General features: G+C 59.3%; 1 protein-coding gene across 1 annotated transcript in view; it reads right to left on the reverse strand.

Moving 5' to 3' along the window:
• Positions 1 to 12234, reverse strand: part of SND1 (staphylococcal nuclease and tudor domain containing 1) — a 128781-nt gene that overhangs the window by 23323 nt on the left and 93224 nt on the right. Inside the window, exon 16 of the mRNA XM_040595037.1 lies at positions 6216 to 6325. Coding sequence (XP_040450971.1) covers positions 6216 to 6325 — 110 coding nt within the window. The remainder of the gene's footprint in view (positions 1 to 6215; positions 6326 to 12234) is intronic.

The following is a 12234-nucleotide window of genomic DNA, read 5'->3' on the forward strand; positions in this document are numbered from 1 at the left end:
CCCCAAAGCCGAGCCGAGGTGGCAGCACCAAGCCAGGTGAGGGGACACCGTGGCAGAAGCCACCCCCAGCAAATCTGAAATGAAGGTGCCCATCATCCCCTCCCTGGCAGCTCCCTGGGATCACAGTGCCTTAATCCTCCTCCTGGGGGATATTTTATTTATTCAAGCCAACCTATTTAGCTGCCATCCTCAGAGGAAGGATTAAGCTGCCGCAGTCTTGAGACACGTGGAATCTGGGGGTTCCTCCAGCCAACGACCCTGGGGCAGAGGGGTACAGGCAAGACCCCTGCCCTGCTGTCAGCGAGCACCATGAGTAGCTCACCCCAGCTCAGACCCTCTGGGGAGTGTTCCTGAGGGTCATTTGCGTCCCAACCTCATACAGATGCTCCCCCGAAACAGCCCAGGTCCCCCCCCAGCTGCACCCCAAACCATGGAGCTGGCAGCGTGGGGCTCACCCTGCCCTTGCTGCAGCTGCGGGAGGGCAGCGCTGATGGCTGACACCTCCCAGCCGTGCCTTGCCGGCTTTTTGCACGCCACTGATTATGGTGTGAGCCAAACCGGTCCCCTCCATCCCCAGGGAACCCTGGCAGCGCCTGCCCAGCCCAATGAAAAGCAGTAGCAGCAGCAGCGTGGTAGCGGGCAACCTGCAGCCCTGACCACCGTGCCTGCCAGGCTTGACCTCCCTGGTGCCATCAGCATCACCCGCCTCCTGGGCTGTTGATCCCTGGCATGGTGCCACCAGTCATGCCAGGAGCAGGGTGAGACCTGCAGCAGCCACCACAGTGTGCCAGGGGGGTCAAAGCCAGCACCCTTCTCATGGCACCATGGGAGGGGACCATCCCACCACCACCACCGCACCCTGGGGCAGGGGGCTGCCTGCCTGGGGGGACGCAGGGGCTGGCTGGAGCATGGCCCCCTCCCGAGTGTGTGCCAGTGCCGAGACCCCACTCAGCTCAGCCCGGGTAGCAGCTAGCCAGCAGCTGCAGCTTTGTTAGAAGCCCGATCAAAATTCCATGTGCATCGAGGCCAGATGGGGTGAAATACTGAAGGGGTCGACACAGGAAGGAGAAACACAGCCGTGGAAGCGGGGATGCTGAGGGTGAGGGGCAGGTGCCCACGCTGTGCCACCTCAGCTGCCCGTGACCACTGCCAGTTTGCTGGCACCGTGGGGCTCAGGAGCCCAGGGCAGCTGCCTTCTCCATGGGGCTGTGAGGTCCTAGGGGTCTGCAAAAGCCACAATGGCAGTTTCCCCCTGCCAATGGGCTGAAGCGGGCAGGACTCCCTGAGAGCAGGCAGGCGGGCGAGCAAGTGTAATGGGATGTGACAGGCTCTGGCTGGTGCGGGGTGGCGAGCACCGGCTAAGCCAGAGCCTCCAAGATGTGCTAAGGAAGCAGAGCGATGCCCCTGGGACGCGGGTCAGCAGTTTAGAGCAGCCGGCTGCACGCCGCAAGACACAGAGGAGGGACGGAAATGCCTGCCGTGTCCCCGTGTTGCTGTGTCCTCACCTCCCCGTGCCCACCAACCTGCGGCGTTCCAGATGAGCGCAGGCTCTCGATCCCCACAGCCAGCTGCACTGCCCTGCAGCTGCAGGCACATCTGCATCCCTGCCCACACCTGCCTCTGCCCACATCTGCATCTGCATCTGCATCCAATGCCCACAGCTGCATCTGTGCCCACATCTGCACCCATGCCCACAACTACATCTGTGCCCACTACCTCTGTGCCCACATCTGCATCTGTGCCCACAACTATCTACAGCCACATCTGCCTCCAATGTCCATAGCTGCATCTGCAGCCACATCTGTATCAGTGCCTACAACTACATTTGTGCCCACATCTGCATCCATGCCCCCATTAGCATCTGTGCCCACAACTGTATCTGCATCCACGTCTGCATCCATGTCCACAGCTGCATCCATGCCTACATCTGCATCTGTACCCACAGCTGCATCCACAGGCACATCTGCATCCCGCCCACATCTGCATCTGCAGGCAGGCCCCTCCAGGGCAGCCCTGGTTCCCATCCTGCCGGCGCCCCGTCCCCTGCCCAGCACCACAGGGCAGGTGCAGCCTGTACCAGGACACATCCATGTGCTGCTGGGGCCAGGCACAATCCTGCACTCGAGAGGGATGATGTGGGTGGTGCAGTGTGGGGCAGAGCAGTGTGGCCTGGCCAGCCGGGTCCTCATGCTTGTGGGCTTGTCAAGTGGAGGTGAGGCAATGCTCAGTAGGAGGAGAAGGCAGCCAGGGGAAAGCAGGCCACGGTGCAGGGGCTGAGTGTGCACGAGTGGAGAAACCCCTGGCCGCGTTGCCACTGCCCACACTCCGCTGGGGAGACGGCAGCTCATCTGCCCCAGCTCCCTCCATTCCTGCCTCAGCCCCTCATTCCTGACCCAGCCCCCCCCAGTTCCTGCCCTAGCTATCCGAGACGGGGCAAGAGGAAGGTGCTGTCTCTCCACATGCACTCCCACACCGGCACCACAGCAGGTCTGTACCTCACACCAGGAGCCCCCCCGCTTGCCTGGGGACGCTTGTTTCATCACACTGGGATTTAAGTGGCAGTAGTTAAACCTCCCGAAAGTGAAGGGCACCCCCCCACACACGGATGGCAGCTGCGTGTGCTGGTGGAGGACCCCCTGTGCAGAGCAGCAGCTGGCACTGGAGCAGTGGCATCCGCTCAACGCTCCGTGCCGGATCCTGCCACCTACCGCAAGTGGCCGTGCCTCGACCAGGTGGGGGTCTGCGAGGCCATGGGGGCCAAGCTCCCGCATCCCCCTCCCCGAGCTCCCGCATCCCCCAGCCACAGCGGGACGGAGGCGAGGCCTCACCTGGTAATGATGGCTGAGTTAAACAGAGCAAGGAATTACCGACGGCACTGATGCGAAGGTGCAAATATAGCTGGCAAAGGGAAGGGGTAGAGTGGGGAAGAGCAAAGCGATCTGTGCATAAATTGCAGAGTTTTATCTTGACAGTCACTTGGGGAGATGGCTAAAGGCTGCAGAGGGCATTTTTTATCCTATATTGAAATTATGAATCACGGCGTAATTACACAAAATGGATCTCGCGCTTTGGTTGACACAGAAGTTTCAATCAGAGAAGTTGCATGAGTTAGTGAATTTTAATATCAAGAGACCTTAATGAGAAAGCATTCAAACCAAGGGGAGGCAGAGACAGGAGGCAGGTTCATGGCAAATCCCTGCGCACACCCTGGGTGCTTGGCAGCCTGGATCTGGCCTTGCCTGCAGGATGCGGCCATGGCATTTGCATTCCCCAGGAGAATTGGCAGGAAAAGCACAAAGCAGCACCCAAACCTGCTGCCCTCCAGAGCACCTGGGAGCTGCCCATCCCTCCTGCTGGGAATACTGCCCGGGGTGTCCAGCCGCAGCTTGCTGGGCACCTGGATACTTTCTCCTTCAGAAGATCAAAAGAAAGTAATTTACAGTTTTTCAGCTAGGAAGATAAAGCTGCTCCCCTGCAGGGCAATTTATATAATTAGTATTAGCTGAGGCCATGCAAGGTCGTCAGCCGCTCCTGCCGGCACTGCCAGAAGCCTGCCTGCGGACGGACCTCGTGTCGGTGCCATGAAGGTGCTGCATCGTCCCTGCTGCCCACAGCAGCTCCGGCATTTGCCACACATCGGCTGTGCAGCCACTGCACATCCATCATGTATCTGCCTTGTATCCACCACACATCTGCCATGCACCCGCTGTGTGTTTGCTGCGCATCCTCTCTGCATCTGCCACATACACCGGGCATCTGCCGGGCAGCTGCTGTGTATCTACCTCACATCTACCATACATCCACTGTGCTGCTGCTGTGCAACCCCACACAGACACTGTGCATCTGCCTTGCATCCACTGTGCATCCATCCTGCATCTCCATGTACCTGCCCCACTTCAGCTGCGCAACCGCCACATGTCCACTGTGCATCCACCCTGCATCTGCTGTGCACCCACCATGCAGCTCTGTGCATCTGCCGTACTTCTGCTGTGCAACCTCAAACAACCACCCTGCATCCGCTATGCACCACCATGCAGATGCTGTGCAACCCCACACAGCCACTGTGCCACCAAGCATCCACTGCACATCTGCCCTGCATCTACCCTGCATCTGCCATGCATCTGCCACGCATCCACCCTGCACTCATTTTGCATCCACCTTGCAGCCGCCATGCATCCATCATGCAGCACAGCTCTGCAGAGAGCAATGCAAACCACTGCAGAGGACTCGGATCTGCTCTAACTTTCTGCCTTGGCACATCCCATCTGCCTGGAGGGGTGCCGGTACAGCTCTACCCCAGTTCACCCCATTCGCACGGCGGGTGCAGGGAAAGACATGCCAAAGCAGAGAGGCAGCGTGCAGGGGGGACGACAGTGCAGCACTCACTGGTGCTGCTGGCATGGCTGTGAAGGCAGAGAAGGTGCTGCTGGCTGAGGTGATGCTTCGGCAGAACCCCGTTCTCAGCTTCCTCCTGCTCCAGTGGCAGGGACCAGGGCCAAACTGTGCCCCACTGTGGGGCTGCACCAGCACAGGCAGGTGCTGAGCAGAACTCTCTGGCTGAGCCAGGTGCTGCGCGATGGGGGGCCACTGTTCGCCTGCTCCCCTGAGGAACCCATGGACGGGGGACCGGGCTGGCAGCCCTTGCCACAACAAGTTCCTCAGCCAATTTAAACTGAACGGCTGGGAAGAGGCACAAAAGGCAGTGATGCACGATGGATCCACCAGTATTCCTCAGCCAAATAGCCGGGATCCCTGTGCAGGGGGCAGCTGTGGAACCTGACATCCTGAGCTGCCCCTTCCCACCGGAGCAATTCCCACTCTGGGCAGTGCCGGAAATGGCCAAGTCCTGGCCAAGGTGGCTGCTGTAGGGGTGGCCCACCCTGTTTGCACCCCAACCCACCGGACAGACCCCACAGCAGCAGCAAACCTTCCTCCCCAGGTGATGAGCTCCCCCTGTGCGGCCGCATGCTGCTTCGTGCTTCCTCTGCACTTTCCTTTTCTGCAAACATCATCTCTCTGCTTGCCTGGTTTTTGCAGGCGTCATTCGCCAGGTGCTTTTTGGGGTCACCGCTTTTGCAGCCTTGATGGGACATGTGCAGCACCCTTCCTGAGCACCCAGCAGGATGCTGATGCTGCCCACTCTGCCAAGCTGGAGCCCCTCTGTGCCGTGTCGCTCTGTGCCCAAGCTAGCAGAACCACTCCAGACAGATGTGGCTGCGGGAGCAGGGAGAGCAGATGTCCAGTTGTGCAGTGCAGCCTGGCCTGACTCCTACCATGGAGGTGGGGGTTTTGAGTCCAGAACCAGGTCCCCAGTCCTCCCCAGTTCTCCCCAGTCCTCCTTAGTGTGAGACTGGTGGTGTGGAGGAGTGCAAAGGCAGGGCCATGGCAGCAAATGCAGCGCACCCGGAGCCACAGCCACCATCGTGTTCAGAGCAGAGACCATGACTCAGTATTGATTTCCACCAAAAATAATAAATAATAAAAAATTAAAACAAACCAAAGCAAAACAAAATAAAACAAAACAAAAGGGGAGAGCTGTCCCCACCAGTTCAACGCCCAGTGCTGCTGCCAGAAGAAGCCACCGACAGCCTTCCCTGTTGCTGCCTTCAGCGAGGGGAGATTTAGGAGCAGAGCAAACACAATGCCTTGGCGATTTATGGACCGACCACAAACACCCGGGGATGCGCCTGGTGTCACCCAGTGCGTGACGGTGGGCAGCACACAGCTCCCACCCACCGTGGGAAGGGTGAAGCCCCCAAGCGGTGCCGGAGCTGCAGGGACGGGGGTCCCACGGGCACTACCCTGCCCTGGCAGCCCCTGGGCACAGCCAGCTGCGAGGCCCTGGCTCAGAGCCTCGAATGCCAGGGCATCACCAGAGCCTGGCCGTGGCACCATGGCGAAACCACAATGCACCAACACGAGCGCCTTGGAGAGCAAAGCGGGGCCAAATCCGGCCCCAGCACCGCGAGAAGCTTTGCTGGCGCCACGAGCCGGGTCCACGTGGCTTTTCACAGAGCACCAAACCACTTGCAGAGAACAGGGACGAGGTGGCTGCGGTTCAGCAGCACGGTACAGGGCAGCTCCCCTCACCCCTTGCCTTTCCTTGCAGCCTTTTGGCAAGATCCGTGCCCCACGGGCATTGCCAGCCCCTCCCAGACCAGTACTGAGCTGGTGCGCTGCAGCCCCCAGCCCACACACAGCCGAGCATCCCCTACCTCTCGCTGCAGCACCAGCTCCTTGGTGAAATGCGTGGCCTCCTCGCTGAAGGGCTCACCCTCCTGAACCAGCCCAGGGAGGTTCCTGGCTCCCCGGGGACACTCGATGCCTGTGGGAGGAAGAGGAGGAAGAGGAGAGTGAGGTGCGTGGAGGAAGCCAGCAGTCACCCACATGCCATTGCTGGGGATGTCACCTGAAATAAAAGTTTTGGGGAGGAAAGGGGCCACTGGAGTCCAGGTGGGATGTGACCAACCCCTGGGACATGGGAGGGTCCCTGTGCCAGCATTTCCCTGGCACCAGGGCAGGGAGAGCCTGGGACAGCCCTGTGGCCTGCTGGGATGGGGACATGGGGATAAGCAGGGGAAGAGCCAGCAGGGATGGCGACACAAGGACAAGCTCCCTTCTCTGTCCCAGGCTGGGGGCAAGGAGGAGCCCCTGTCCTTGTCCCTGTCCCCAGACCACCCACTGTGCCAGAGGAGCTGCCTTGCCTGGCTCTCTCCCTGCTGCAGCTGGCCGCACCAGGGGGTTTTGGGGATCTCAGGGTGCAGCTGGGGTGCGACACTCCACCCATGCTGTGCCATGGGGAGCCCCAGGCTCCCCTGACCATGCAGAAGGCACCAGCCTGCCCATGGTGCAGACCCTGCAGCACTGGAGGCACCAGCTGTGCAGGGTCCTCTCGTGCAAGGTCCCGTGCAAAGTCCTGCTGTGTGAGGTCCTGTGCAAGGTTCCCCCTTGTGCAAGGTCCCATGCAAGGCTGTCCTGTGCCAAGTCCTGTGCAAGGTCCCCATCACGCAAGGTCCTGTGCAAGGTCGGTCCCACGCAAGGTTCCCCCATGCAATGTCCCCTGTGGAGCAGCAACCCATCACACTGTGGGAAGCTGCTGTGGGGGCTAGCTGGCAGGACCCCCAGCTGCTGTAAGAGCCGTGCAAGGCTCTGGCTGCTCTTATTAACCATACCAGATGTCTGTGCCAATAACTGGCTGAGAGCCCTGATAAGCAGGTATTAATTCTGCTGTATTATTACAGCCACAGAGGCAGGTCAAGCCCCAGCCCTGCAAACCATTACTAAAGATTAAAATACTTAAAAAAACAGCAGGGAAGGAGGACAAGCACGGCAGTGGTCGCCCCAGACTACATGTGGACCCTCACATCCAGACCCCCTCTCTCTCTGACTCAGTATTCCCACCTGCAAACTGGGGTAACCACTCTGGGCTCCCCTTTGGCAAAGCGCTGCCAGCACCGACGGTGGCACAGATTATTAAACTGGGAAGTCCTGCATTATTAATTTTATTTTACATAATTCGTTATTAATGAAGTGCCGGGAATTACACTTAGCAGCTGTCTGAGCACTTGGTTTGTGATGGAGCAGCAATTCTCACGTTTTGGTGAGGGAGGTGGGGGGGAACAGGCACTGCGAGGCTCAGCCTGGCTCACAGCACAGCTGATGGCAAAGGCACTGGGGACATTCTGGCCCTGCCACTGACCGGGGACTCCACAGCCCTGCTCCCCACCGGCTGCATGCGGATGAGGATGAGGAAAGGGATAGATGGCCATCGATTAACTACACACACACCTCTGCCACGACCTGTCACATTCCCAGAGCACCGCAGTAAACCATGCTGGCCTGGCTGGCCCTGCAGTGACAAGGTGTTGTGTCCCCAGGGCACTGGGTTTGTTGTGAGCACCAGCTGCAGCGATTCCAGTCATCCTGGGGGGCACAGGGGATGTGACCCTCCCCTGGAGCAGCCCACCCTGCAGCTGTGAGGTTCCTGAGTTACCAGGTCCCTGTATCACCGGTGACAGCAGCCCTGACCTTGCCAGTAAGGCTCGGGGGACGGTGGCTGCCAAGCACTTTGGGGGTGACTCCAGTGCACCCCTCACCGGTGGCTGTGGGGTTTCTGAGGTCTGGCGCAGTGCGGATCTGCAGCTGCATCAGTGACCAGGTGGCTGCTTTGGACACCGGGGTGGTTGGAGCAGTGGCACTCACTGGGTTGCCAGAACCGGGGCACAGCTTGGTGCCTGCTGGCTTGGCACCCAAAATGCTGCCCTGCTCTGGCTGGGAACACCCAGGGTCACCCCAGGAAAGCCCATGGTGACACCCGCACTGCTGGCATCATGTGAGGCTGCAGCACCCAACCTGGGAAGGGGTATCAGTTCTTGCTTAAGTAATTAATAAAGTGCTGGTTTTACACTTTCCTGAAGTGCTAGGCTGTCCTCCAGCAGTGCCTGATGCAGGTGGAGGGAACCCTGCCCCCCCGCAACCCCTTCAAAATGGGGAACTGGGGTAGACTCACCACATAGCATAGGCATGGGGGCTGGGAAGCTCCCAGTGAATTCAATGTTCCCTCTGCTTGACACTTTAGTGCACGATTAAAACAGTTGATTTGCATCACTCAAAATTAAACCCCTGGGGGTGGGGGGCTATAGGGGAGGCTGTGGGACTCCCGACTCCCCCCGAGGCTCTCCTCACTGCATTGCTCCTGGGAGAGGCACAGCCACCTCAGCTGGGACTGGGGGGGTCTGGTGGGGTCCCCAACTGTGCTTCAGGGACCAGTGGGGTCCCTGGTTGCTCACAAGCCCTGCAGCAGCAGAGCCGTGGGGGTACCCCCCACCTCAGCACTGCAGAGCACCCAGAGGAGGAGCCCGGAGCATTGGGAAGCTGCACTGCTGCCACCTGCACCCCAGCTCTGCACCAGCCTCCTGCTGGACCCCATTGAGGTGGTTCCACTGCAGCCTGGCTGGGGGTGTGATCCAGGAGGATGTGTCCTCGTCCACATCCCTGTCCTTGTCTCCATCCCCATTGCATCCCCATTCCCATTCTTGTCCACATCTCCGTCATAACCCCATCCCTATCCCCGTCCCTGCTGTATCCTCAACCTCATCCCTGTCCCCATCCATCTTCATCCCTGCCTTATCCCAATCCCCATACCAAAACCTGTCCCATCTCTGTCCCCATCACTGCCACTGCAGAGCCCAGTGCTGGTCAGGCAAAACCCCCTTTCCCACCCCACCTCCCCGGCACAGTCTCCGAGGGAAGCGAAACAGTTCAAGGGAATGTAGCAGGAGCCTCGCTGAGGTGACAGGGCAGGCAGCTGCCAGCCCCCACCCTGCCCACACCCCCTGCCCCGACCTCGGTGGCATTGATGTCCTCTGCCCTGAAAAAATGGAGCAGGAAAGGGAAATTTCTGGAAACGCGGCAAAATGTGGGGCAAGGAGAATGGGGATCCAGTGATCTTTGTTAACGAGCTGGAAACCAGCAGCTTGGTAACGAACTGGCCAGCGGCTGGAGGGCTGGGAGGCTCCTCCCATCTGGGACCATCCCAGGAGCATCCAGCCCCTCCCGTGGTGCAGCTGGGGGGACCTCAAGCACATCCCTGGGGAGAGGGAACCCCCCTCCAGCCCAGGGGGTATGGGCTTTCAGTGGCAGCCCCCCAGCTCTCAGACCCCAAACTGGCCAGGCACTGGCTACACCACGCACGGAGCCAACAGACGGACCCCGGTTGTGAGCAAGAGGAAGGAGCAGAGACACATCTCCTCCTCCTCCTCCTCCCTGCACGCTGGCACTGGGCAGCAGCAGGCGGGCACAGCTCCAGCGTGGCACCGCCAGCGCTGCGGCGAGGCCATGGCACACATCCTGGCCATGGTGCAGATCCCGTGCAAACATGCTGCTAGCGTCTCCAGCAAGGAGCATCCTTCAGCACCATGCTGGGAGGGGGAAATGAGGAGCCAGAGCTGCCGAAGAGTGTGTCTTCCCTTCCTCCTCCTCCTCCTCCGCCAAGCAAGCAGGGGCTGGGGGAAGGGAGCTGCCACACGGGCTCATGCACCACAACGGCATTTTTTTTCCTAAAGAAAATAATGAAGAAATAGCTGAGGAAGTGTCGGAGTCCTTAAACAAAATTAAAAAGCAAAGCACAGTGTTTCTACAGTGCAGTGAAGGGCTGACGGCTCCATGGCACTGGGGGATCCTGGCACACAAATTCTTTGACCCCAGACTGTGCAGCAGCTCAGGATGCCACTTTGGATCCTCTCTCTGCCTCTGATGCCTCCTAAACCCACATGGGCAATGCCTGCTTTTGGAAAGTGAAAACGTAAAAAGGATGGGATGAGCGTGCTCAGCCCCAGGAACACCCTGGCTGAGTGTGGCAAGGGGAGGTGGCCACCTGGCACCCACCGGGAGCTAAGCAAGCCCAGCAGTGAACTCACCCAGCACTTTAAAAAAAAATAAACCCAAAGCTGTGGCTCTGTTGCTCTTCCTGGGAAACTGTAATGTATTAATCCGCACAGATGAGGGATGCACTTTAAAATGCTGCAGCGTGTGGCTGCCACTGCTCTCCCCTGGGGTCTCAAAAGAACTCCGCTACAAATCACTTTTGCTAAATGCTTTTGCCGAGCAGTGAGACCCGGTGCAGCCAGCACGGCGGGGATGGAGGAAGCAGCTGCGGGGGCTGCAGACAGTGCTCCAACCCTGGCCTCACTCCTGCAGAGCTGGAAGTTGAGGGCTGGGAGCAAAGCATCCTGCAACATCCAGGGTATTCTACAGCATCCTGGGGCATCCCACAATGTCCTGGGGCACTCTGCATCATTCTGGGGCATCCCACAGTGTCCTGGGGTATCCCAGTGTCCTGGTGCATCCCACAGCATCCCACAGTATTCCAGGGTATCCTGCAGCATCCTTGGGGCATCCTGCAGCATCCCAGGGTATTCTGCATCATCCTGAGGCATCTCACAGTTTCCTGGGGTATACTGCATCATCCTGGGGTGTGCCACAGCATCCTAGTGCATCCCACAGTATTCTAGGGTATCCTGCAGCACCCTTGGGGCATCCAGCACCAACCTGGGACATCCCACAGTGTCCTGGGGCATTCTGCGTCATCCTGGGGCATCCCACAGTGTCCCGGTGCATCCCACAGCATCCTGTAGTATCCCAGAGTATCCCATGGTATCCTGCAGCATCCTTGGGGTATCCTGCAGCATCCCATAGTATTCTGCAGCATCCTGGGGCATCCCACAGTGTCCTGGGGCATTCTGCATCATCCTGAGGCATCCCGTCCTGGAGTATCTCACAGCATCCTGGTGCATCCCACAGCATCCCACAATATTCCAGGGTATCCTGCAGCATCCTTGGGGCATCCTGCAGCAACCTGAGCACCCCACAGTGTCCTGGGGTATCTCACAGCATCCCGGTGCATCCACAGCATCCCACGGCATCCTGCAGTATCCCAGGGTATCCTGCAGCATCCTGGGGTATCCCACAGCTGGGGGTGTCGTCGTTCCCCACCCCCACCCCCGCCCCAAGTGGGTTGCTGGCAGCCTGGGGTTTGTTTCAACCTCCCACCACCGCAGGCCAGCCCAGCACCATGACATGTACAGGGTGTATTTCTACCGCTCTGCCCTGCGGTGCCAGTGCCCAGGCGCTGCAGGGGGAGTGGGGAGGGGGGTTGTAATGGGTAATAAAGGGGGGCTGGTGCTCCCGCACCATGCCGGGGCTGGCGGAGGGGCCAATCCTGTGCTGCCAGGGAGCGGAGTGTGGGTGGGATGTGTATGATATGATTGTCCACAGATAAACTGTCAGGGAGGGTGGAGGGTGGCAGGCAGGACCCCCTGGCACAGCCACGAAGCCACTAATTGAATGCTGCCAGTCTCACGGCCTCACCAGGTACAATCCAGGGAGTCAGGGGCAATTGCCATGTGCAGCATGGCACAGCACCCATGTCCAGCATCACCTGCCTCTCCCCGCCCTCCCGGAGCTCATAAAAAACCTCTCTCCAGTTTCTCCAGGGAATCTCTCTCGGTTTTACCACTGATTTCCCATCTTTCCTGGAGTGGGACGTTTCCAGCCCTAATTTCTGGGGTCTATAAACAGCTTTATTCCCTGCATTGCTGTGCCGTAACCATGACTGGCACAGTGAGCTGGGGAGCAAGGATGGTGCTGCACGAGGTTAGCCCGTCCGGGAGTGCCTATGCCTGTGTGGAATACCGCAGACTGATATCTGTGAGGATTTATGGACTTGGGGAGAAA

The sequence above is a fragment of the Falco naumanni genome, chromosome 5 (genome assembly GCF_017639655.2).
Source record: "Falco naumanni isolate bFalNau1 chromosome 5, bFalNau1.pat, whole genome shotgun sequence".
Taxonomy (NCBI): Eukaryota; Metazoa; Chordata; class Aves; order Falconiformes; family Falconidae; genus Falco; species Falco naumanni.